General features: G+C 46.2%; 1 protein-coding gene across 3 annotated transcripts in view; it reads left to right on the forward strand.

The window, feature by feature from the left end:
* The window catches only part of LOC109870146 (striatin), a 60,345-nt gene that overhangs the window by 28,641 nt on the left and 7,258 nt on the right, over window positions 1-24,446 (forward strand). For 2 of the 3 annotated variants that reach the window (XM_031804763.1, XM_031804762.1), the window contains 5 exons: window positions 6,124-6,202; window positions 12,718-12,858; window positions 13,205-13,352; window positions 13,808-13,967; window positions 20,221-20,367. In XM_031804763.1, the coding sequence (XP_031660623.1) occupies window positions 6,124-6,202; window positions 12,718-12,858; window positions 13,205-13,352; window positions 13,808-13,967; window positions 20,221-20,367 (675 nt within the window). Of the gene's footprint in view, window positions 1-6,123; window positions 6,203-12,717; window positions 12,859-13,204; window positions 13,353-13,807; window positions 13,968-17,352; window positions 17,461-20,220; window positions 20,368-24,446 lie in introns of all 3 variants that reach the window. The other variant, XM_031804761.1, reaches the window with a different exon arrangement.

Below are 24,446 nucleotides of genomic sequence, written 5' to 3' on the forward strand. Positions count from 1 at the left end.
CGGGGTGTGGGTGTCGGGGTGTGGGTGTCGGGGTGTGGGTGTCGGGGTGTGCGTGTCGGGGTGTGCGTGTTGTGGTGTGTTTGTGTCGGGGTGTGTGTGTGTGCGTGTCGTGGTGTGCGTGTTCATGTGCCTAAATTAGCCACGTCTCTCTCTTCTCCTCTCCCCTCTCTCCTAAATTACCAAGTAGGGATGCACCGATATTACATTTTGGCCGATACCGATATCCAATATTTTCCTTGACAAAATTAAACCAATATCGATTTATAAAAAATGGTTGCGGCCTGTTAAGCATTCAAGTATAGTTAACACACACACATGCACACAGCGGTCTAAGGCACTGCATCTCTGTGCAAGTGGCGTCGGGGGGTGTGTGCGTCGGGGGGTGTGTGCGTCGGGGGGTGTGTGCGTCGGGGTGTGTGTGTGTCGGGGTGTGTGTGTGTCGGGGTGTGTGTGTGTGTCGGGGTGTGTGTGTGTCGGGGTGTGTGTGTGTCGGGGTGTGTGTGTGTCGGGGTGTGTGTGTGTCGGGGTGTGTGTGTGTCGGGGTGTGTGTGTGTCGGGGTGTGTGTGTGTCGGGGTGTGTGTGTGTGTCGGGGTGTGTGTGTGTGTCGGGGTGTGTGTGTGTGTCGGGGTGTGTGTGTGTCGGGGTGTGTGTGTGTCGGGGTGTGTGTGTGTCGGGGTGTGTGTGCGTGTCGGGGTGCGTGCGTGTCGGGGTGCGTGCGTGTCGGGGTGCGTGCGTGTCGGGGTGCGCGCGTGTCGGTGTGCGCGCGTGTCGGTGTGTGCGCGTGTCGGTGTGTGTGTGCGTGTCGGTGTGTGTGTGCGTGTCGGGGTGTGTGTGTGTGTGTGTGCGTGTCGGGGTGTGTGTGTGTGTGTGTGCGTGTCGGGGTGTGTGTGTGTGTGCGTGTCGGGGTGTTTGCGTGTCGGGGTGTGTGTGTCGGGGTGTGTGTGTGTGTCGGGGTGTGTGTGTGTGTGTCGGGGTGTGGGTGTCGGGGTGTGCGTGTTGTGGTGTGTTTGTCGGGGTGTGGGTGTGGGTGTCGGGGTGTGGGTGTCGGGGTGTGGGTGTCGGGGTGTGGGTGTCGGGGTGTGGGTGTCGGGGTGTGGGTGTCGGGGTGTGGGTGTCGGGGTGTGGGTGTCGGGGTGTGCGTGTCGGGGTGTGCGTGTTGTGGTGTGTTTGTGTCGGGGTGTGTGTGTGTGCGTGTCGTGGTGTGCGTGTTCATGTGCCTAAATTAGCCACGTCTCTCTCTTCTCCTCTCCCCTCTCTCCTAAATTACCAAGTAGGGATGCACCGATATTACATTTTTGGCCGATACCGATATCCAATATTTTCCTTGACAAAATTAAACCAATATCGATTTATAAAAAATGGTTGCGGCCTGTTAAGCATTCAAGTATAGTTAACACACACACATGCACACAGCGGTCTAAGGCACTGCATCTCTGTGCAAGTGGCGTCACTACAGTCCCTGGTTTGAAACCAGGCTGTATCACATCCGGCCGTGATTGGGAGTCCCATAGGGCGGCACACAATTGGCCCAACGTCGTTCGGGGTAGGCCGTCATTGTAAATAAGAATTGGTTCTTAACTGAATTGTTACATAAAGGTTACACACTCACACCACACTGACCATGTTTCCATTTACGTCCCCATTACCAGTAAAACATCATCAAAACCTATTTCTTTTACTTACTTGCTGTGCTGTTTTGTTGTTCAGTCGTTTCATTCTCAACCAGGATTCCATCATACATGTCAAACAGTGAGGTTTCAGCCATGTCTGTCCGTGGCCTCTTCCTCCGTGCTTCACTGTCACTGTGTCCGTTTCCATCTTGTCCAGCCATGTCTGTCCGTGGTCTCTCTTCCTCTGTGCTTCACTGTCACTGTGTCCGTTTCCATCTTGTCCAGCCATGTCTGTCCGTGGTCTCTTCCTCCGTGCTTCACTGTCACTGTGTCCGTTTCCATCTTGTCCAGCCATGTCTGTCCGTGGCCTCTCTTCCTCTGTGCTTCACTGTCACTGTGTCCGTTTCCATCTTGTCCAGCCATGTCTGTCCGTGGTTTCTCTTCCTCGGTGCTTCACTGTCACTGTGTCCGTTTCCATCTTGTCCAGCCATGTCTGTCCGTGGTCTCTCATCCTCGGTGCTTCACTGTCACTGTGTCCGTTTCCATCTTGTCCAGCCATGTCTGTCCGTGGTTTCTCTTCCTCTGTGCTTCACTGTCACTGTGTCCGTTTCCATCTTGTCCAGCCATGTCTGTCCGTGGTCTCTCTTCCTCTGTGCTTCACTGTCACTGTGTCCTTTTCCATCTTGTCCAGCCATGTCTGTCGTGGCCTCTTCCTCCGTGCTTCACTGTCACTGTGTCCGTTTCCATCTTGTCCAGCCATGTCTGTCCGTGGCCTCTCATCCTCGGTGCGCACTGTCACTGTGTCCGTTTCCATCTTGTCCAGCCATGTCTGTCCGTGGCCTCTTCCTCCGTGCTTCACTGTCACTGTGTCCGTTTCCATCTTGTCCAGCCATGTCTGTCCGTGGCCTCTCATCCTCGGTGCGCACTGTCACTGTGTCCGTTTCCATCTTGTCCAGCCATGTCTGTCCGTGGCCTCTTCCTCCGTGCTTCACTGTCACTGTGTCCGTTTCCATCTTGTCCAGCCATGTCTGTCCGTGGCCTCTTCCTCCGTGCTTCACTGTCACTGTGTCCGTTTCCATCTTGTCCAGCCATGTCTGTCCGTGGCCTCTTCCTCCGTGCTTCACTGTCACTGTGTCCGTTTCCATCTTGTCCAGCCATGTCTGTCCGTGGCCTCTTCCTCCGTGCTTCACTGTCACTGTGTCCTTTTCCATCTTGTCCAGCCATGTCTGTCCGTGGCCTCTTCCTCCGTGCTTCACTGTCACTGTGTCCGTTTCCATCTTGTCCAGCCATGTCTGTCCGTGGTTTCTCTTCCTCTGTGCTTCACTGTCACTGTGTCCGTTTCCATCTTGTCCAGCCATGTCTGTCCGTGGTTTCTCTTCCTCTGTGCTTCACTGTCACTGTGTCCGTTTCCATCTTGTCCAGCCATGTCTGTCCGTGGTCTCTCTTCCTCTGTGCTTCACTGTCACTGTGTCCTTTTCCATCTTGTCCAGCCATGTCTGTCCGTGGTCTCTCTTCCTCGGTACGCACTGTCACTGTGTCCGTTTCCATCTTGTCCAGCCATGTCTGTCCGTGGTCTCTCTTCCTCGGTGCTTCACTGTCACTGTGTCCTTTTCCATCTTGTCCAGCCATGTCTGTCCGTGGTCTCTCTTCCTCTGTGCTTCACTGTCACTGTGTCCGTTTCCATCTTGTCCAGCCATGTCTGTCCGTGGTCTCTCTTCCTCGGTACGCACTGTCACTGTGTCCGTTTCCATCTTGTCCAGCCATGTCTGTCCGTGGTCTCTCTTCCTCGGTGCTTCACTGTCACTGTGTCCGTTTCCATCTTGTCCAGCCATGTCTGTCCGTGTCCTCTCTTCCTCGGTACGCACTGTCACTGTGTCCGTTTCCATCTTGTCCAGCCATGTCTGTCCGTGTCCTCTCTTCCTCGGTACGCACTGTCACTGTGTCCGTTTCCTTATTGTCCAGCTGTGTATGTAACATTTCACGTAAACCCTGTTTCTGGTCTGCATCAAAGTAGCGGTCCTTGTACCTAACATCGAGCATGGTGGCGACACAGTAAAGAGAGAATGCCTGTTAAAGAAGTAGTGGTCCTTGTACCTAGCATCGAGCATGGTGGCGACACAGTAAAGAGGCTCAGAGAGAATGCCTGTTAAAGAAGTAGCGGTCCTTGTACCTAACATCGAGCATGGTGGCGACACAGTAAAGAGAGAATGCCTGTTAAAGAAGTAGCGGTCCTTAGTGCTGCCGCTAACACCTTAGTGCTGCCCGCTAACACCTTAGTGCTGCCCGCTAACACCTTAGTGCTGCCCGCTAACACCTTAGTGCTGCCCGCTAACACCTTAGTGCTGCCCGCTAACACCTTAGTGCTGCCCGCTAACACCTTAGTGCTGCCCGCTAACACCTTAGTGCTGCCCGCTAACACCTTAGTGCTGCCCGCTAACACCTTAGTGCTGCCCGCTAACACCTTAGTGCTGCCCGCTAACACCTTAGTGCTGCCCGCTAACACCTTAGTGCTGCCCGCTAACACCTTAGTGCTGCCCGCTAACACCTTAGTGCTGCCCGCTAACACCTTAGTGCTGCCCGCTAACACCTTAGTGCTGCCCGCTAACACCTTAGTGCTGCCCGCTAACACCTTAGTGCTGCCCGCTAACACCTTAGTGCTGCCCGCTAACACCTTATGCTGCCGCTAACACCTTAGTGCTGCCGCTAACACCTTAACGCTGCCGCTAACACCTTAACGCTGCCGCTAACACCTTAACGCTGCCGCTAACACCTTAACGCTGCCGCTAACACCTTAACGCTGCCGCTAACACCTTAACGCTGCCGCTAACACCTTAACGCTGCCGCTAACACCTTAACGCTGCAAGCTAACCGCTAACACCTTAACGCTGCCCGCTAACACCTTAACGCTGCCCGCTAACACCTTAGCGCTGCCCGCTAACACCTTAGCGCTGCCCGCTAACACCTTAGCGCTGCCCGCTAAGACCTTAGTGCTACCGCTAACACCTTCACACTGCCTCTAACACCTTAGTGCTGGGCCTTAATGGAAGTTTTTCTACATAGAGAAGTCTCTCTGGTTTCTACTTGAATGTCTATACCCATGGAATGGCTCTAATGAACTCATGATAAGGAGCCATAGAGGAAACAGGCTTCTAAGAAGAATAAGACCACGATGTACAGTGGAGTTGTGTTGTGGTTGATGTTTCTGTCACTGTGTGATGTTGTGGTTGATGTTTCTGTCACTGTGATGTTGTGGTTGATGTTTCTGTCACTGTGTGATGTTGTGGTTGATGTTTCTGTCACTGTGTGATGTTGGGGTTGATGTTTCTGTCACTGTGTGATGTTGGGGTTGATGTTTCTGTCACTGTGTGATGTTGGGGTTGATGTTTCTGTCACTGTGTGATGTTGGGGTTGATGTTTCTGTCACTGTGTGATGTTGGGGTTTCTGTCACTGTGTGATGTTGTGGTTGATGTTTCTGTCACTGTGTGATGTTGGGGTTGATGTTTCTGTCACTGTGTGATGTTGGGGTTGATGTTTCTGTCACTGTGTGATGTTGGGGTTGACGTTTCTGTCACTGTGATGTTGATGTTTCTGTCACTGTGTGATGTTGGGGTTGATGTTTCTGTCATTGTGTGATGTTGGGGTTGATGTTTCTGTCACTGTGATGTTGATGTTTCTGTCACTGTGTGATGTTGGGGTTGATGTTTCTGTCACTGTGTGATGTTGGGGTTGATGTTTCTGTCACTGTGTGATGTTGGGGTTGATGTTTCTGTCATTGTGTGATGTTGGGGTTGATGTTTCTGTCACTGTGTGATGTTTCTGTCAATGTGTGATGTTGATGTTTCTGTCACTGTGTGATGTTGGGGTTGATGTTTCTGTCACTGTGTTATGTTGGGGTTGATGTTTCTGTCATTGTGTGATGTTGGGGTTGATGTTTCTGTCGTTGTGTGATGTTGGGGTTGATGTTTCTGTCACTGTGTGATGTTTCTGTCACTGTGTGATGTTGATGTTTCTGTCACTGTGTGATGTTGATGTTTCTGTCACTGTGTGATGTTGGGGTTGATATTTCTGTCACTGTGTGATGTTGGGGTTGATATTTCTGTCACTGTGTGATGTTGTGGTTGATGTTTCTGTCACTGTGTGATGTCGTGGTTGATGTTTCTGTCACTGTGTGATGTTGATGTTTCTGTCACTGTGTGATGTTGGGGTTGATGTTTCTGTCACTGTGTGATGTTGGGGTTGATGTTTCTGTCACTGTGTGATGTTGGGGTTGATGTTTCTGTCACTGTGTGATGTTGGGATTGATGTTTCTGTCACTGTGATGTTGTGGTTGATGTTTTTGTCACTGTGTGATGTTGTGGTTGATGTTTCTGTCACTGTGTGATGTTGGGGTTGATGTTTCTGTCACTGTGTGATGTTGGGGTTGATGTTTCTGTCATTGTGTGATGTTGTGTTGTGGTTAATGTTTATGTGATTGTTGCTCAGCATGTTTCTCTGTGTTTCTCTGTCCACAGACGAGGTGATTGAGAATGAGACTCCTGGGTCCTTGAACAACCAGTTGTCCTGGAAACAAGGCCGTCAGCTCCTCAGACAGTGAGTTACTATACCATACCACTAACCCTGGAAACAAGGTCATCAGCTCCTCAGACAGTGAGTTACCATACCACTAACCCTGGAAACAAGGTCATCAGCTCCTCAGACAGTGAGTTACCATACCACTAACCCTGGAATCAAGATCATCAGCTCCTCAGACAGTGAGTTACCATACCACTACCACTAACCCTGGAAACAAGGTCATCTGCTCCTCAGACAGTGAGTTACCATACCATACCACTAACCCTGGAAACAAGGTCATCAGCTCCTCAGTGAGTTACTATACCACTACCACTAACCCTGGAAACAAGGTCATCAGCTCCTCAGACAGTGAGTTACCATACCACTAACCCTGGAAACAAGGTCATCAGCTCCTCAGACAGTGAGTTACCATACCACTAACCCTGGAATCAAGATCATCAGCTCCTCAGACAGTGAGTTACCATACCACTACCACTAACCCTGGAAACAAGGTCATCTGCTCCTCAGACAGTGAGTTACCATACCATACCACTAACCCTGGAAACAAGGTCATCAGCTCCTCAGTGAGTTACTATACCATACCACTAACCCTGGAAACAAGGTCATCAGCTCCTCAGTGAGTTACTATACCATACCACTAACCCTGGAAACAAGGTCATCAGCTCCTCAGACAGTGAGTTACTATACCACTACCACTAGCCCTGGAAACAAGGTCATCAGCTCCTCAGTGAGTTACTATACCACTACCACTAACCCTGGAAACAAGGTCATCAGCTCCTCAGACAGTGAGTTACTATACCACTACCACTAACCCTGGAAACAAGGCCGTCAGCTCCTCAGACAGTGAGTTACTATACCATACCACTAACCCTGGAAACAAGGTCATCAGCTCCTCAGACAGTGAGTTACTATACCACTACCACTAACCCTGGAAACAAGGTCATCAGCTCCTCAGACAGTGAGTTACTATACCACTACCACTAACCCTGGAAACAAGGCCGTCAGCTCCTCAGACAGTGAGTTACTATACCATACCACTAACCCTGGAAACAAGGTCATCAGCTCCTCAGACAGTGAGTTACTATACCACTACCACTAACCCTGGAAACAAGGTCATCAGCTCCTCAGACAGTGAGTTACTATACCACTACCACTAACCCTGGAAACAAGGTCATCAGCTCCTCAGACAGTGAGTTACTATACCATACCACTAACCCTGGAAACAAGGTCATCAGCTCCTCAGACAGTGAGTTACTATACCACTACCACTAACCCTGGAAACAAGGTCATCAGCTCCTCAGACAGTGAGTTACTATACCACTACCACTAACCCTGGAAACAAGGTCATCAGCTCCTCAGACAGTGAGTTACTATACCATACCACTAACCCTGGAAACAAGGTCATCAGCTCCTCAGACAGTGAGTTACTATACCACTACCACTAACCCTGGAAACAAGGTCATCAGCTCCTCAGACAGTGAGTTACTATACCATACCACTAACCCTGGAAACAAGGTCATCAGCTCCTCAGACAGTGAGTTACTATACCATACCACTAACCCTGGAAACAAGGTCATCAGCTCCTCAGACAGTGAGTTACTATACCATACCACTAACCCTGGAAACAAGGTCATCAGCTCCTCAGACAGTGAGTTACTATACCACTACCACTAACCCTGGAAACAAGGTCATCAGCTCCTCAGTGAGTTACTATACCACTACCACTAACCCTGGAAACAAGGTCATCAGCTCCTCAGTGAGTTACTATACCACTACCACTAACCCTGGAAACAAGGTCATCAGCTCCTCAGTGAGTTACTATACCACTACCACTAACCCTGGAAACAAGGTCATCAGCTCCTCAGACAGTGAGTTACTATACCATACCACTAACCCTGGAAACAAGGTCATCAGCTCCTCAGACAGTGAGATACTATACCACTACCACTAACCCTGGAAACAAGATCATCAGCTCCTCAGACAGTGAGTTACTATACCATACCACTAACCCTGGAAACAAGGTCATCAGCTCCTCAGTGAGTTACTATACCACTACCACTAACCCTGGAAACAAGGTCATCAGCTCCTCAGTGAGTTACTATACCATACCACTAACCCTGGAAACAAGGTCATCAGCTCCTCAGACAGTGAGTTACTATACCATACCACTAACCCTGGAAACAAGGTCATCAGCTCCTCAGACAGTGAGTTACTATACCATACCACTAACCCTGGAAACAAGGTCATCAGCTCCTCAGACAGTGAGTTACTATACCACTACCACTAACCCTGGAAACAAGGTCATCAGCTCCTCAGACAGTGAGTTACCATACCACTACCACTAACCCTGGAAACAAGGTCATCAGCTCCTCAGTGAGTTACTATACCACTACCACTAACCCTGGAAACAAGGTCATCAGCTCCTCAGTGAGTTACCATACCACTACCACTAACCCTGGAAACAAGGTCATCAGCTCCTCAGACAGTGAGTTACCATACCATACCACTAACCCTGGAAACAAGGTCATCAGCTCCTCAGACAGTGAGTTACTATACCACTACCACTAACCCTGGAAACAAGGTCATCAGCTCCTCAGTGAGTTACTGAACTGTTATATTTTTCTGATGGATTATATTGACATGGCTCCAACACAACTAGGGAATATACAGGCTGTCTGTTACATCAACAGAGTTCCACCCCAACTCTCCAGAGGACCATCATGACCCCCTACAGAGATGCTTTCAAGCTGAAGTTATACAACCATAGTTATACAAGACATACACATAATGAATGCAAAGATATTGCATTTGACCTTTAGTGTCTCCTCAGAATTACCTCAGACAGACTCCAGTCAAAACGGCTTTTCAGCGGCTCTGGCGGCTCCTCTTTTCAGACTGGCCGTTGTGTAGTCTGCATGGCAGTGTCACACTTAGACTCGTTGTCTGAGACAAACAGTACTAGCACTGCTCTACCTTGCGGCCAGACAGACAGGCCTTTCTAAGGTGGCGCCGGAGCAAGAGGAGGACGTTTTACTTGAGCCCAACCGATTGTGTTTTTTTGTTCGTTTATCTGCGTTGTCTGTAACTTATTTTTTTACTCATTTTCTACATAATGTTTCCGCTACCGTCTCTTATTACCGAAAATAACTTCTGGACATCAGGTCTGCGATTACTCACCACGGACTAGCAGAATCCTTTTTCTTCTTTCACGACTCTGACGAACACGAGGCGGAGGATAAACGACTCCCTCGGGAACAGGCCCCGCCCCCAGTGATCTGCGTGAAGAGGAGGCGGAGAAAGAGATGACGGGGGGCAGGCTGCCTTCTGAGGAGTCGGAGATGATTGAATAAACTCCCACTTCCCCAATTCTGCTCGCAAACATGCAATCTTTGGACAATAAAATTGACAAGTTACGGGGAAGATTAAACTACTAACGGGACATTAAAAACGGTAACATCTTATGTTTTACTAAGATGGCGTCAATATAGGACTAAGATCGAGTCATACTACACTGGCTCCAACGCGTGTCGGATGTGGCAGGGCTAACAAAACATTAGACTACAAATGGAAGTACAGCCGAGAGCTGCCCAGTGACACTAGCCTACAGGACTAGCTAAACTACTTCTATGCTCTTTTCGAGGCAAATTACACTGAAACCTGCATGAGAGCACCAGCTGTATGATCATGCTCTCCACAGCTGATGTGAATAAACCTTTAGACAGGTCAACATTCATAAGACTGCAGGGCCAGACGGATTACCAAGACTTGTACTCCAAGCATGCGCTGACCAACTAGCAAGTGTCTTCACTGACATTTCCAATCTCTCCCTGTCCGAGTCTGTAATACCAACATGTTTTAAGCAGACCACCATAGTGCTTGTGCCCAAGAACATCAAGATAACCTGCCTAAATGACTACCGACCTGTAGCACTCACGTCTGTAGCCATGAAGTGCATTGAAAGGCTGGTCATAGCTCACATCAACACCATTATCCCAGAAACCCTAGGCCCACTCCAATTTGCATACCGCCCCAACAGATCCACAGATGATCCAATCTCTATTGCACTCCACACTGCCTTTCCCACCTGGACAAAAGGAACACCTATGTTAGAAAGCTATTCATTGACGACAGCTCAGCGTTCAACACCATAGTGCCCACAAAACTCATCACTAAGCTAAGGACCCTGGGACTAAACACCTCCCTCTGCAACTGGATCCTGGACTTCCTTACGGGCTGCCCCCAGGTGGTAAGAGTAGGTAACAACACATCCGCCATGCTGATCCTCAACACAGGGGCCCCTCAGGGGTGCGTGCTCAGACACACCAAACACACCAAGACACTCATGAAGAGGGTACGACAAAACCAATTCCCCCTCAGGAGACTGAAAAGATTTGGCATGGGTCCTCAGATCCTCAAAAGGGTCTACAGCTGCACCATCGAGAGCATCCTAACGGGTTGCATCACTACCTGGTATGGCAACCGCTCGGCATCCGACCGCAAGGCACTACAGAGCGTAGTGCGTACGACCCAGTACAGACCCAGTACATCACTGGGGCCAAGCTTCCTGCCATCCAGGACCTCTATTCCAGGCGGTGTCAGAGGAAGGCCCTAAAAATTGTCAAAGACTCCAGCCACCCTAGGCATAGACTGTTCTCTCTGCATTTGCAGGGCAAGCGGTACCTGAGTGCCAAGTCTAGGTCCAAAAGGTTTCTGAACAGCTTCTACCCCCAAGCCATAAGACTCCTGAACATCTAACCAAATGGCCACCCAGACTATTTGCATTGCCCCCCTCCTCTCTCCACACCACTGCTATTCTCTGTTGTTATCTATGCAGAGTCACATAAATAATTCTATCTTCATGTATATATGACCTCAACTAACCAGTACCCCCGCACATTGACTCTGTACCGGTACCCCCTGTTTATATTGTTATTTTTTTACTACTGCTCTTTAATTACTTGTTACTTTTATCTCTTATCCGTATTTTTTTTAAACTGCACTGTTGTATTCAGCATTTCACTGTGAGGTCTACTACACCTGTTGTATTCAGCATTTCACTGTAAGGTCTACTACACCTGTTGTATTCAGCATTTCACTGTGAGGTCTACTACACCTGTTGTATTCAGCATTTCACTGTGAGGTCTACTACACCTGTTGTATTCAGCATTTCACTGTAAGGTCTACTACACCTGTTGTATTCAGCATTTCACTGTGAGGTCTACTACACCTGTTGTATTCAGCATTTCACTGTGAGGTCTACTACACCTGTTGTATTCAGCATTTCACTATAAGGTCTACTACACCTGTTGTATTCAGCATTTCACTGTGAGGTCTACTACACCTGTTGTATTCAGCATTTCACTGTGAGGTCTACTACACCTGTTGTATTCAGCATTTCACTGTGAGGTCTACTACACCTGTTGTATTCAGCATTTCACTGTAAAGGTCTACTACACCTGTTGTATTCAGCATTTCACTGTGAGGTCTACTACACCTGTTGTATTCAGCATTTCACTGTAAGGTCTACTACACCTGTTGTATTCAGCATTTCACTGTAAGGTCTACTACACCTGTTGTATTCAGCATTTCACTGTGAGGTCTACTACACCTGTTGTATTCAGCATTTCACTGTAAGGTCTACTACACCTGTTGTATTCAGCATTTCACTGTAAGGTCTACTACACCTGTTGTATTCAGCATTTCACTGTAAGGTCTACTACACCTGTTGTATTCATCATTTCACTGTAAGGTCTACTACATCTGTTGTATTCATCATTTCACTGTAAGGTCTACTACACCTGTTGTATTCAGCATTTCACTGTAAGGTCTACTACACCTGTTGTATTCAGCATTTCACTGTAAGGTCTACTACATCTGTTGTATTCAGCATTTCACTGTAAGGTCTACTACACCTGTTGTATTCAGCATTTCACTGTAAGGTCTACTACACCTGTTGTATTCAGCATTTCACTGTGAGGTCTACTACACCTGCTGTATTCAGCATTTCACTGTGAGGTCTACTACACCTGTTGTATTCAGCATTTCACTGTAAGGTCTACTACACCTGTTGTATTCAGCATTTCACTGTAAGGTCTACTACACCTGTTGTATTCAGCATTTCACTGTAAGCTCTACTACACCTGTTGTATTCAGCAGTATATTTTCAGACAGACACTGTTGTTATTGTAGTAACTCATTACAGAGTGCCAGTTTACTAGCTGTCTTCAACACAGCTGAGATGGTTATGTGTTAGAGGACACCAGTGTAATGATGCTGGTTGTCTGTCTTTCTCTCTGTCAGCAGGTTTGATTGGAGGAGATATAGATCTATAATATAAATGTCCTGACACATCACTTGTGTGATTTTAAATGAGATTTTCACCAGACCCGAAGGCTCTGTCTCCTCTCCTCTGTGTCATGTTATGTGCATCTTTCTCTCCCAGCAGTCTGACTCAACTGACAGTAGTGGGAGGCGTAGGGACAAGCTCCTCCTGGGACTAAAAAACACTCACACAGCCTGTCTAATTTGTCCAGGTATCTCCAGGAGGTGGGTTACACAGACACCATCCTGGATGTGAAGTCTCGCAGGGTGCAAACCCTGCTGGGTCTGGCCGGAGATGGTGGGGGCCCTGTGGAGAGGACGGCCAACGGAACAGACACGCACACCAGAGGAGGGTAAGTTAACACACCTCACTGTCAATACACACACAGGATGGTGCCCCCACAGGATGGTACCCCGCAGGATGGTGCCCCCACAGGATGATGCCCCCACAGGATGGTGCCAATGATAGCATTACTAGAAGGGAGAAAATACCTCAGACCAATAATATAATTCTAGTCATTCTATTTCTATGGCCCCAACCTAGAGAAACGGGTATGTAAGATGGAGAGGTCAAGATGGTGGATCAGGCTGGCCCCAACCTAAAAAACTGCCTTGATATTGTTAGGACAGCTAGGTCCGTGTTGCCTCTGGCAGAGTGAACCACTGTGTGTGTGTGTGTGTGTGTGTGTGTGAGAGCAGGAAGACAGAGCAATCTGAGTCCAGTGTTGTGCAGGAGGCCTTCAGGTTCATAGAAAGCTCTGCAGCTGACTACAGTGATGAAGATGATGATGAAGACGGTTCAGGGAATGACAGGACTATCATGGAACAGACAGGACCTACAGGGACGGTAAGGTGCACACACACACACAGATATGCATCACACACAGATATGCATCACAAACACAGATATGCATCACACACACACACACACACATAGTCATGCATCACACACACACAGACATGCATCACACACACACACACACACATAGTCATGCATCACACACACACAGACATGCATCACACACACACACACACACATAGTCATGCATCACACACACACAGACATGCATCACACACACACACACACACATAGTCATGCATCACACACACATAGTCATGCATCACACACACACAGACATGCATCACACACACACAGACAAACGCTTAGCTAAATCGTTTTACTTTACTCTGAAGTTCATGATAATATCAGTCAATTAACAGAACTGATCTGACAATATCAGAATGGATTTATGTCTGCTGGCAGTCACAATATGCCTCAATGTCTCTGTCTCTGCCCCTTAGATAGTGAGGAAGAAGCCATCATCTGCCCTGTCCACCAGTATGGACACAAGTGAGGACCCAGACACTGAGGATGCACTGAAGGGCTTTGACTTCCTGTCTAGTCCAGATGATATGGACACATCACCTGAGTCCCGCAGCGCAGGGAACGGGACCAACTGGGGTAAGTTACACACATAAATAAACAAGGTTAAAACCTGTCCCTCTGACTAAAATATTAGCACCCTGGTAGACTGTAGTGTTCAGGTCACTGTCAACCTGGTAGACTGTAGTGTTCAGGTCACTGTCAACCTGGTAGACTGTAGTGTTCAGGTCACTGTCAACCTGGTAGACTGTAGTGTTCAGGTCACTGTCAACCTGGTAGACTGTAGTGTTCAGGTCACTGTCAACCTGGTAGACTGTAGTGTTCAGGTCACTGTCAACCTGGTAGACTGTAGAGTTCAGGTCACTGTCAACCTGGTAGACTGTAGTGTTCAGGTCACTGTCAACCTGGTAGACTGTAGTGGTCAGGTCACTGTCAACCTGGTAGACTGTAGTGTTCAGGTCACTGTCAACCTGGTAGACTGTAGTGTTCAGGTCACTGTCAACCTGGTAGACTGTAGTGGTCAGGTCACTGTCAACCTGGTAGACTGTAGTGTTCAGGTCACTGTCAACCTGGTAGACTGTAGTGTTCAGGTCACTGTCAACCTGGTAGACTGTAGTGTTCAGGTCACTGTCAACCTGGTAGACTGTAGTGTTCAGGTCACTGTCAACCTGGTAGACTGTAGTGTTCAGGTCACTGTCAACCTGGTAGACTGTAGTGTTCAGGTCACTGTCAACCTGGTAGACTGTAGTGTTCAGGTCACTGTCAACCTGGTAGACTGTAGTGTTCAGGTCACTGTCAACCTGGTAGACTGTAGTGTTCAGGTCACTGTCAACCTGGTAGACTGTAGTGTTCAGGTCACTGTCAACCTGGTAGACTGTAGTGTTCAGGTCACTGTCAACCTGGTAGACTGTAGTGGTCAGGTCACTGTCAACCTGGTAGACTGTAGTGTTCAGGTCACTGTCAACCTGGTAGACTGTAGTGTTCAGGTCACTGTCAACCTGGTAGACTGTAGTGTTCAGGTCACTGTCAACCTGGTAGACTGTAGTGTTCAGGTCACTGTCAACCTGGTAGACTAGTGTTCAGGTCACTGTCAACCTGGTAGACTGTAGTGTTCAGGTCACTGTCAACCTGGTAGACTGTAGAGTTCAGGTCACTGTCAACCTGGTAGACTGTAGTGTTCAGGTCACTGTCAACCTGGTAGACTGTAGTGGTCAGGTCACTGTCAACCTGGTAGACTGTAGTGGTCAGGTCACTGTCAACCTGGTAGACTGTAGTGTTCAGGTCACTGTCAACCTGGTAGACTGTAGTGTTCAGGTCACTGTCAACCTGGTAGACTGTAGTGGTCAGGTCACTGTCAACCTGGTAGACTGTAGTGGTCAGGTCACTGTCAACCTGGTAGACTGTAGTGTTCAGGTCACTGTCAACCTGGTAGACTGTAGTGTTCAGGTCACTGTCAACCTGGTAGACTGTAGTGTTCAGGTCACTGTCAACCTGGTAGACTGTAGTGTTCAGGTCACTGTCAACCTGGTAGACTGTAGTGTTCAGGTCACTGTCAACCTGGTAGACTGTAGTGTTCAGGTCACTGTCAACCTGGTAGACTGTAGTGTTCAGGTCACTGTCAACCTGGTAGACTGTAGTGTTCAGGTCACTGTCAACCTGGTAGAATGTAGTGTTCAGGTCACTGTCAACCTGGTAGACTGTAGAGTTTTTAATGAATAACTGCAGATCACTTGTATTTACTACCTTAAATACCGCATATTCATTATTTTACACACATTAACTATTATATATTTGATTGTTTCATTCTGAAACCTGTTGAAACTGGCCATTTCACGTCATTTTTCTGTTATTTTTCTCTGGTGTTTTTTGTTCAAACAGATTGTTGATAGAGATTTAGTGTCCATCACAATAATCCACCAACTCATTACTTTAGACATATTACTTGTCTCTACCCCTCTGTAGCCTGTCTCTACCCCTCTGTAGCCTGTCTCTACCCCTCTGTAGCCTGTCTCTACCCCTCTGTAGCCTGTCTCTACCCCTCTGTAGCCTGTCTCTACCCCTCTGTAGCCTGTCTCTACCCCTTTGTAGCCTGTATTATGTTCCATTGTGTGTTCTAAGTCTGTGGTAATCAGGTCTTTTCCACCTCTGTGTTCAAATTTATTTATATAGCCCTTCGTACATCAGCTGGTATCTCAAAGTGCTGTACAGAAACCCAGCCTAAAACCCCAAACAGCAAGCAATGCAGGTGTAGAAGCACGGTGGCTAGGAAAAACTTCCTAGAAAAGCCAAAAACCTAGGAAGAAACCTAGAGAGGAACCAGTCTATGTGGGGTGGCCAGTCCTCTTCTGGCTGTGCCGGGTGGAGATTATAACAGAACATGGCCAAGATGTTCAAATGTTCATAAATGACCAGCATGGTCAAATAATAATAATCACAGTAGTTGTCGAGGGTGCAGCAAGTCAGCACCTCAGGAGTAAATGTCCGTTGGCTTTTCATAGCCGATCATTAAGAGTAGCTCTACCTCTCCTGCTGTCTCTAGAGAGTTGAAAACAGCAGGTCAGGGACAGGTAGCACGTCCGGTGAACAGATCAGGGTTCCATAGCCGCAGGCAGAACAGTTGAAACTGCAGTAGCAGCAAGGCCCTGGTGGACTGGGGACAGCAAGGAGTCATCATGCCCGGTAGTCCTGAGGCATGGTCCTAAGGCTCAGGTCCTCCGAGAGAGAGAAAGAAAGAGAGAATTAGAGAAAGCACACTTAAATTCACACAGGACACCGAATAGGACAGGAGAAGTACTCCAGATATAACAAACTGACCCCAGCCCCCCGACACATAAACTACTGCAGAATAAATACTGGAGGCTGAGACAGGAGGGGTCAGGAGACACTGTGGCCCCATCCGATGATACCCCCGGACAGGGCCAAACAGGAAGGATATAACCCCACCCACTTTGCCAAAGCACAGCCCCCACACCACTAGAGGGATATCTTCAACCACCAACTTACCATCCTGAGACAAGGCTGAGTATAGCCCACAAAGATCTCCTCCACGGCACAACCCATCTTTTGTCACATGCTTTGCGAACCATACAGTTTTTATTTTAACCAAAACCTGGAAAATGTATTAGCAAGATTGCAAGAAATAAAGATTGATAAAAAGAAAGATAGAAAGAAAGATGGACAGAGTGGTTTTGGTTAAGGATTGTCTCCACAGTGTCCATGTGGGGGGGGTGGGGTCTCGGAGCTCCTTGTGACTCCTAAAGGTCTATACTCCTTGGGGTATTCTCCTTCCCTTTCAGCTCCTTTATAACTATTTCAATAGTATCTGGGCTTAGTGGCTAGTTACTGGAGGGACTATCCAAGACCAGGGCAAACCCTCCTGGACAGTAGGAATTGGTTGCTGCTTCCTGGTCACATCTAGATCCTGGACAGCCTCTCCTATCGCTCTGGTTTTGTCCCCCTGTAGAGGAGGAGCAGACTGCCATGTCAGGGGCCTGGGACATGGACCAGGGTCTGATATCCAAACTCAAAGAGGAGTACAGGAAGGAACGCAATGGGAAAAAAGTAGGGCAGAGTAAGTCCTCTCTCGATGCCTCCTCCTCCTCCTCCTCTTCCTCTTCTCTCTCTGTAGAGTAAGAGAAATATAAACAAAAGCCTTATATCAAGAACAAGCATCTTGTTCTTTTACTGAGGCTTCTCTTCCATAGCTCTGTCTTCAACTCCCTTAATTCCATAGCTCTGTCTTCAACTCCCTTAATTCCATAGCTCTGTCTTCAACTCCCTTAATTCCATAGCTCTGTCTTCAACTCTCTTAATTCCATAGCTCTGTCTTCAACTCCCTTAATTCCATAGCTCTGTCTTCAACTCCCTTAATTCCATAGCTCTGTCTTCAACTCCCTTAATTCCATAGCTCTGTCTTCAACTCCCTTAATTCCATAGCTCTGTCTTCAACTCCCTTAATTCCATAGCTCTGTCTTCAACTCCCTTAATTCCATAGCTCTGTCTTCAACTCCCTTAATTCCATAGCTCTGTCTTCAACTCCCTTAATTCCATAGCTCTGTCTTCAACTCCCTTAATTCCATAGCTCTGTCTTCAACTCCCTTAATTCCATAGCTCTGTCTTCAACTCCCTTAATTCCATAGCTCTGTCTTCAACTCCCTTAATTCCATAGCTCTGTCTTCAACTCCCTTAATTCCATAGCTCTGTCTTCAACTCCCTTAATTCCATAGCTCTGTCTTCAACTCCCTTAATTCCATAGCTCTGTCTTCAACTCCCTTAATTCCATAGCTCTGTCTTCAACTCCCTTAATTCCATAGCTCTGTCTTCAACTCCCTTAATTCCATAGCTCTGTCTTCAACTCCCTTAATTCCATAGCTCTGTCTTCAACTCCCTTAATTCCATAGCTCTGTCTTCAACTCCCTTAATTCCATAGCTCTGTCTTCAACTCCCTTAATTCCATAGCTCTGTCTTCAACTCCCTTAATTCCATAGCTCTGTCTTCAACTCCCTTAATTCCATAGCTCTGTCTTCAACTCCCTTAATTCCATAGCTCTGTCTTCAACTCCCTTAATTCCATAGCTCTGTCTTCAACTCCCTTAATTCCATAGCTCTGTCTTCAACTCCCTTAATTCCATAGCTCTGTCTTCAACTCCCTTAATTCCATAGCTCTGTCTTCAACTCCCTTAATTCCATAGCTCTGTCTTCAACTCCCTTAATTCCATAGCTCTGTCTTCAACTCCCTTAATTCCATAGCTCTGTCTTCAACTCCCTTAATTCCATAGCTCTGTCTTCAACTCCCTTAATTCCATAGCTCTGTCTTCAACTCCCTTAATTCCATAGCTGTCTTCAACTCCCTTAATTCCATAGCTCTGTCTTCAACTCCCTTAATTCCATAGCTCTGTCTTCAACTCCCTTAATTCCATAGCTCTGTCTTCAACTCCCTATATTCCATAGCTCTGTCTTCAACTCCCTATATTCCATAGCTCTGTCTTCAACTCCCTTAATTCCATAGCTCTGTCTTCAACTCCCTATATTCCATAGCTCTGTCTTCAACTCTCTATATTCTGACTCTTTGTGTAAACATTCTGTGTATCTGTTTAGTTATTCCTTCATTTCCTTCAATGCTCCATTCTGTTCTGTCTCTAGTTTAGATATCCATTTGTTCACTGCTAGCTACAGTGTATCATTCCCCATGTCTATTATCATTGTCTGTCTTAATGCAGTCTATAGAACCTCTATTGGAGTTAGTCTGCAAGGAATCAAACTGAATCATATTGCATTCCCATCTTCTAGTAGAGTCTTATAGAAGACAAGGAATCAAACCCTGATTGAATCATATTGCACTCAACATACCCATCTTCTAGTAGAATCTTATAGAAGACAAGGAATTGTCTGACTGAATCATATTGCACTCAACATACCCATCTAGTAGAGTCTTATAGAAGACAAGGAATCAAACCCTGATTGAATCATATTGCACTCAACATTCCCATATTCTAGTAGAGTCTTATAGAAGACAAGGAATCAAACCCTGACTGAATCATATTGCACTCAACATACCCATCTTCTAGTAGAATCTTATAAAAGACAAGGAATCAAACCCTGACTGAATCATATTGCACTCAACATACCCATCTTCTAGTAGAATCTTATAGAAGACAAGGAATTGTCTGACTGAATCATATTGCACTCAACATACCCATCTAGTAGAGTCTTATAGAAGACAAGGAATCAAACCCTGAGTGAATCATATTGCACTCAACGTACCTATCTTCTAGCAGAGTCGCATAGAAGACAAGGAATCAAACCCTGATTGAATCATATTGCACTCAACATTCCCATCTTCTCCTAGAGTCTCATAGAAGTGACGGTTGGGCATAAACAGCACTTAGAATCAACTCTGCAACCTTGAAAGACGAGACTATTTAAGTTGATGTCATGATACAAAACAAGACCGAAGCTCAGTCCCATTTTCCTACTTAAGTATCAGTCTCTATCCTCTCTCCATTTGACATGATTCTGTCCAGATTCATCCTCTGATCACTACAGCCTGTCGCCATTCTTTTCTTCCCAAAATCTTTCTTTTACTTTTTTTCGTCAAATTCTATTTTGTTCATTTTTTGATGTTGGGGTGGTGAGTATTCAGGAAGTGTGTTCGGGGGAGGGGACAGGTAGCTGTACTACCTTTCCAAGCCAAGTTCTCTCTGTTTGCATCCCAAATGGCACCCGGTTCCCTTTCTAGTGCTCTTCTTTTCACCAGGGCACATAGGGCTGCCATTTGGGACACAGCCTCTGTTGTGCCAACATTATCTTGTCCCCTGTCTGCCCTCCCTCAGGACCTAACCGGTCTAAGCTCCAGGACATGTTGGCCAACCTGAGGGACCAGGAGGACATGAATCCCAGAGAACCCTCCTCTACTTCCCAGTCCCGCTCCAACGCACCCAGGCTCAACGACCACCACCAGGAAAACAACACTGATGAAGGTACTGACCCTGTCTCTGTCCCTGTCTCTGTACTACCATATGTGACCGGCTCACATCGGTCTTATGTAGCAAAATTAGAAATTGTGTTTTTTACATTGGATAAAAGTAGAGACTCAGAGCTAGAAAATGTTATATCATAGACTGTATTTGAGGAGCAATGGGAAAGTCATTCTGCTTTGAAAGTTGATAAACTTGTTGATAAACACTTTTGAGAAAATGGCCCTTGAATGTTTTGGTCCTCCTCCTGGAGAGCTCCTCTGTGTCTACACCCATTCAGCATTGTTCACACCCTCTTAACCTCTAGGGTCGAGCAATCCCGTATCCGGGAGCATAATCATAGCCTCAAGAGCATTACCATAACGCAACGTTTCCTATTCATGAAAATCGCAAATGAAAGAAATATATTCAAACACAAGCTTAGCCTTTTATTAACAACACTGTCATCTCAGATTTTCAAAATATGGGTTACAGCCAACGCTAGACAAGCATTTGTGTAAGTTTAGCATGGCATAATGCTATGCTAGGCTGTGCTGGCAGCAGGCAACATTTTCACAAAATAAGAAAAGCAACCAAATTAAATCATTTTCTTTTGAAGAACTTCAGATGCTTTCACTCAGGAAGACTCCCAGTTAGATAGCAAATGTTCCTTTTTTCCAAAAAGAATATTTTGGGAGGCGAAAAACGTCACGTTTGTTCAACCTGCTTGGCTGAGAAATCGACCGAAAATACTTCAACTATAACGCCAAACTTTTTTCAAAATTTGCTCCATAATATCGACAGAAACACGGCAAACGTTGTTTAGGATCCATCCTCAAAGTGTTTTTAACATATATATTCAATAATATATCCGTGGAGGCAATTGGTTTCTCTTAAGAAACTATTGGAAAAATGGCTACCTCAGTATTTTACGCAACGTTTTCTCCGGGAGACACCATGTGACCACATGCCATATATGGTCTCTTACAGCCATTCTCCAATGGAAATGCCTAAAAAGACATCACAATGCTGCAGACACCTTGGGAAAACGTGGAAAACGTAAGCTGACTCCTAGCTGCTTCACAGCCATATAAGGAGTCATTGGCATGAGGCTGTTTAAAAAAATGCGGCACTTCCTGATTGGATCTTTATCTGGGTTTTGCCTGTAACATCAGTTCTGTGGCACTCACAGACAATATCTTTGCAGTTTTGGAAACGTCAGAGTGTTTTCTTTCCAAAGCTGTCAATTATGTGCATAGTCGAGCATCTTTTCGTGACAAAATATCTTGTTTAAAACGGGAACGTTTTTCATCCAAAAATTCAAATAGCGCCCCCTATATCCAAGAAGTTAAGCCTTAGCCCCACCCATCTCTTTAAGGGTTGATCCAACCGTTCTGTACTAACTTGCTAGCTACTTCCAGACATCTAAGAGAGAGAGAGAACAGCTCACTGAACATTACTCGCCCTAGTAGAGCTGGTTAGGCTGTTATGTTATCCAGAGTGTTGGTGACTGTAACCGTGCTGTCAGATTGTCCATTCCAAGTTCAGAGCGTTTTGCGTTGGATGCTCTGGCTGATGAGTTTACTGACGTTTACTGACACCGGCCATATTCAACGGGTGTAGAGCGTTTTTAAATTCAGCAGTTATTCTGCTCTCTCTGGCACACTCAGACGAGAGTGCTCTGAAATCGGAGTAGATGACCAGACTGAATTTATGAACTCACCCGTAATGGTTACTTGCATGGTGGAGTCTTTTGTTAAGACATGTAGCTAGCTAGCTAGCTAGGTAAACAATGAACCATAATCACAACTCATGACGTTACTACCCTGCAAGAATCTGCAGGTAGCTAACCAACCAGGTTCAATGTCAGCTAGCTAACATCAGGCTATAATTAGCTAAGCAAATGACTCTGCAATACGAATAATAAGGTCATACACGCAATGTTAGCTAGCGAGCCAGCCAGCTAATGTTAGCTAGATAGCTTGCCAGGCAAACAATAAACCATAATCACAACTCATGATGTTACTGCCCTGCATGAATCTGCAGGTAGCTAACCAACCAGGTTCAATGTTAGCTAGTGTCCTGTCTTTAGTATCAATATCTCTGTTAGTATTATCATCTCTGTGATTATTATTACGTGATGAAACTAATCATGTAAATGTAATTAACTAGGAAGTCAGGGCACCAAGGAAAATGTTCAGATTACATAGTTATAATTTTCCTAATATAACTTTTCAGATATTTTAATATCTGATCAATTAGTCTTCTATTAAAATCATTAATTATTTTTACCTTCTTCAGTCTCATCTGAACGTCAGAAATTGTTGGTTATCTGCACGAACCCAGCCTTTACTATAAATCAGCTATACACCAATTGGCTCAATGATTTATTTCCTAACTAACTTAACAATTACAGAATATACAATACATAACATTATACAGTAAATACCATCCCTAGTGGACTCAACAAAAACAGTTGGGCTATAACACGATAGATTCAGAGAGAAGAGACGGGGGTTTCGGGAAGGAAGACTAAGGAACATGGGTCTCTATTGGACCTGGGAAGCTATTCTCACATAAATACATATGCCACTAACGATCGCTCATTTGGAAAAGCAATGCATACTATTTACCTGAAGCTGGTGATGTGAGGCTCGAGTTTGTCCTGTCCTTTGTGGAGTGTTCCGGGTGGTCTGAGAGGTTCATCTCACTCTGGAGATTCGTCTGAGAGGTTCATCTCACTCTGGAGAGTCGTCTGAGAGGTTCATCTCACTCTGGAGAGTCGTCTGAGAGGTTCATCTCACTCTGGAGAGTCGTCCACATCCGGCAGTGTTGTCGTACTAGATTTACTACCTTTCCAGCTGCAGTCTGTTAGGCTGTCATCTAGGACTCACTTCTTCTTGAGTCATCAGTTAGTTCAGAGTTCATACCATTTCACATGTAGAGCTCTCTCTCTGTCCCTTTCTCTCTCTCGTTATACGGTGCATTCAGAAAGTATTCAGACCCCTTGGCTCCCACGTTTCCTGGCCTGTGTGGTTGATATTAGAATTAGCCCTTTTAAACGTGAGCACTTGAGTGGCTTTTCGTTATGTAGAGTGGCTATTCAACTATTCGCCACCACAGCTCACGCTGGGGTTGGCCTAGTCTGACATTAATTGGGTCACCGGGGCTCTTGTAAAAATGTAGAAAAGGGGTTGGTTCATCATTTCCAACCAATGCGTATTCACGTGGGCGTGGCCACTGAGTGAGCATATTTTACTTATGAAAACGATTCTCTCATTTAGAAGGTTAACATTACATTACATAATTTCGCAAATAGTTTAATCTTTACTCATTAAATGCAAACCAAACCAATTAGATGCAAACCTCATAACTGAGCCACCTGTATAAACAGAGTTAGGGTAATGTGGCTGTATTGTCTTTCATGTAGTCACAAACATGAAACAAAATGGACCGGGTCATGACTTCTCCACCGACCGTTTACACATTCTCCAAAATAGGAATATTTTTAATATTTTTCTCAAATTCTGGGATGGAGTAGAATTATATATACATCATTCATGGTTGGACGCGTCTCCTGTTGCCATTGTTGCCCTTAGTTTGAAGATGTAATCCGGAGACCTATGTTTTCTCCACCTCTTTAGCGATCAGACTCTAATTCCACTGATTTAAAAACTCGGTCCTTCAGAAAGTGGAGAGCAACACTTATACAGGTTTAATACACTGTAAATATATTGTATATATTAAGCCGCGTTCGAACAGGATTACCTACACATACTGACCAACTCAAATAGACAGAAGCATGCCATATGGCAGACCAATCCAAACTCATCTCTTGGCATGTCCAGCCCACTCATTATCTCAGCCAATCATGGCTAGTGAGAAGGTTGCTGTATTTATCTGTGGCTAAACCAACTAGGCTCCTTATTTAACCATTGTATTCATATGTACAGACGGCATAGATGGTTGTTATTAAGACACATGAAAGCTCACATGTTCCAGAAGACATTTCTGCCCTCAAAAAAAAAGTTTACGTTCCAACGTCTCTCCTGTAGTGGACCCGCGACATACGCCTAGTTTCCTGAAACAGGTCACAAATTTGC

Source organism: Oncorhynchus kisutch, linkage group LG25, assembly GCF_002021735.2.
Source record: "Oncorhynchus kisutch isolate 150728-3 linkage group LG25, Okis_V2, whole genome shotgun sequence".
Lineage (NCBI taxonomy): Eukaryota > Metazoa > Chordata > Actinopteri > Salmoniformes > Salmonidae > Oncorhynchus > Oncorhynchus kisutch.